At 69.1% G+C, this 2,728-nt stretch overlaps 1 protein-coding gene across 1 annotated transcript in view; it reads right to left on the minus strand.

Annotated features, from left to right (window-relative positions):
- XKR6 (XK related 6) overlaps positions 1-1,129 on the minus strand; it is a 297,975-nt gene extending 296,846 nt beyond the window's left edge. Inside the window, exon 1 of the mRNA XM_026656352.1 lies at positions 997-1,129. Coding sequence (XP_026512137.1) covers positions 997-1,129 — 133 coding nt within the window. The remainder of the gene's footprint in view (positions 1-996) is intronic.
- Between the last annotated feature and the right edge of the window lie 1,599 nt (positions 1,130-2,728).

The following is a 2,728-nucleotide window of genomic DNA, read 5'->3' on the forward strand; positions in this document are numbered from 1 at the left end:
CCCCCCCCATGTAAGTGGGGTCATGACTCCCCCTCTCCCTTGGCTCTTCCCCCCCCCCCATGTAAGTGGGGTCATGACTCCCCCTCTCCCTTGGCTCTTCCCCCCCCCCCATGTAAGTGGGGTCATGACTCCCCCTCTCCCTTGGCTCTTCCCCCCCCCCCATGTAAGTGGGGTCATGACTCCCCCTCTCCCTTGGCTCTTCCCCCCCCCCCATGTAAGTGGGGTCATGACTCCCCCTCTCCCTTGGCCTCTCTCCCCCTCAATGTAAGTGGGGGGTGACCCCCTATCCTCAAGCCCTCCCCCCCGTGTGCGTGGGGGGCTGACCCCCTTCTGCAAGCCCTTCCCCGCTGTGTGTGTGTGTGTGTGTGTGTGTGTGTGTGTTGGTAGGGGTCGACCCCTTCTCTCCCCCCCCCCCTTACCTCCAGACCTGTCCCATCTGCAGCAGGTGGATGACGGCCTGCCAGATCCAGACGGAGAGCCTGCAGAGGCGCTGGGCCCCCGGGGTGACGGTGCCGGCGGCCCCCGGCCGGCGCCCGACGGCCCCCATCATGGGCGGCCCGCGGCTGCTGAGGCCCTGCACGGCGCCCAGCCCGCCGCCCGTGTAGTCCTGCACGAACCAGCGGAAGCTGAGGATCTGCACCAGCACGGAGGGCAGCAGCACGAAGGCCAGGGTCAGGCCGCACCACACGTAGTCCCGCCGCCCGTAGTGATGCAGGGCCAGCCACAGGTCCGTGCCCACGTCCCCCAGCAGCACCAGCAGCGCCAGCACGATCCACAGGCAGTCCAGCCACGGCCGCTCGCCGCCGCCCCCGCCCCCGCCGCCGGGGCCCCCCGGGGAGTGCGGCGGCCCCTCAGAGGAGGAGCCCGGGGCCAGCGGGTCCGTGCCCCCGCCGCCCCCGGCCCGGCCCCCCGCCCGCCCCAGCAGGCTCCGCAGGCAGGCGCTCCGGCAGCCCCAGTAGCACGACGAGGTGTTGCAGCAGTGGCAGATGTGCAGGGAGCTGCTGCCGCCCTGCTCGTCCGCCCCGTCGCCGCCGCCCCCCGCCGCGGCCGCCGCCGCCTCGTCCAGGTTGTGCAGCTGGGCGAAGCCGACCCCCGCGCCCCCGCCGCCGCCGTCCGACTTGGCCGCCATCTTGCTGCCGCCGCCGCTCGCCGCTCGCCCCGCTTCTCCGGCCCCCTCGCCGGGCTCCCCCCCCGCCGCTTCCGGGGGAGGCGCTTGCCGGGCCCCGCGCAGGATGGAGGGGGGACCCCTAGCGCCCGCCCGGCGAAGCGCGGCTCCCACGCTGCCCGGGAGTGGCTGCAGCAGCGGCCCCGTCGCCGCCCGCACCAAGGGCCCTCAGCCCCGCTGCCCCCGGGACCCCCCACCCCAGCCGTCCTGTACTAAGGACCCATGAGCTCCCCCGGGACCCCCCACCCCAGTACTCCTACACCACGGACCCCTGAGCTCCCCCAGGACCCCCATCTCAACCCAGCCCTCCTACACCAAGGACCTCTGAGCTCCCCTGGGACCCCCACCCCAACCCTCCTGCACCAAGGACCCCTGGGACCCACCACTCCAGCCCTCCTGGACCAAGGACCTACTTCTCCCCCAGGACCCACCACCCCAGCCCTTCTGCACCAAGACCCACTGCTCCTCTGGGATCCACCACCTCCCAGCCCAGCCCTCCTGTACCAAGGACCCATGAGCTCCCCCGGGACTCCCACCCCAGTACTCCTACACCAAGGACCTTTGAGCTCCCCTGGGACCCCCACCCCAACCCTCCTGCACCACGGACCCCTGGGACCCACCACTCCAGCCCTCCTGGACCAAGGACCTACTTCTCCCCCAGGACCCACCACCCCAGCCCTTCTGCACCAAGACCCACTGCTCCTCTGGGATCCACCACCTCCCAGCCCAGCCCTCCTGTACCAAGGACCCATGAGCTCCCCCGGGACTCCCACCCCAGTACTCCTACACCAAGGACCTTTGAGCCCCCCTGGGCCCCCCACCCCAGCCCTCCTGCACCAAGACCCACTGCTCCCCTGGGATCCACCACCCCAGCCTCCCTAACCCCTGCACCCAGCTCCATTACCCCTGGCGCCAGGGACCCAGCCAGACTGCCTCCTGGTCCAGTAATGTTAGCCCTGGGACCTAGCAATCTCCCTCCCACATCTTCCGCTGCCCCAGCCCTGCTGCTCCCTCCCCAGCTCCACCAGCTTCCCCTGCCCAACTTCAGCAGACCTGCCCCTCTCTGACCCAGTCATGGGACTCGCTCTCTGCTCTGCCCTTCCCCACACTGGGGGACCCTATACCCCCCACACCCAGGTCTCACTGACCCTAGCCCCACACCTCTGATGCCCTGCTACTCTCCACCCCAAGCGATGCCCTGAGACCTTCTGCACAGGCTGCCCACACCCCATTACCAAACCAGGGTATTGCAGGCCACCAGGTCCCTGAGCCCAGTTCCCCTGCCTCCTAGACACTATCTCCCCTGATGCCCGCTACCCCTAAGTCCCTAGTGTCCCCTAGCACTTCAGCCACCCCTTGCCCCCCCCCAATACATACTCCCAGGTGGCTTCAGCCACTCTTTGGCCCCCAGCTACCTCCACCATCCCAGACCCCAATGGTGCCTTCACAAATCAGCCTCAGCTACCTCATGGCACCTCAAAGCCATGCACCTCAGCCCCCAGTGCTTCTCACATCACCTGGTTCTCCTAATCCCCTTGTTATTACCTAAGCATAAAGCCAGCC

Source organism: Terrapene carolina, unplaced genomic scaffold, assembly GCF_002925995.2.
Source record: "Terrapene carolina triunguis isolate 2854851 unplaced genomic scaffold, T_m_triunguis-2.0 Scaffold228, whole genome shotgun sequence".
In the NCBI taxonomy this organism is placed as follows: Eukaryota; Metazoa; Chordata; order Testudines; family Emydidae; genus Terrapene; species Terrapene triunguis.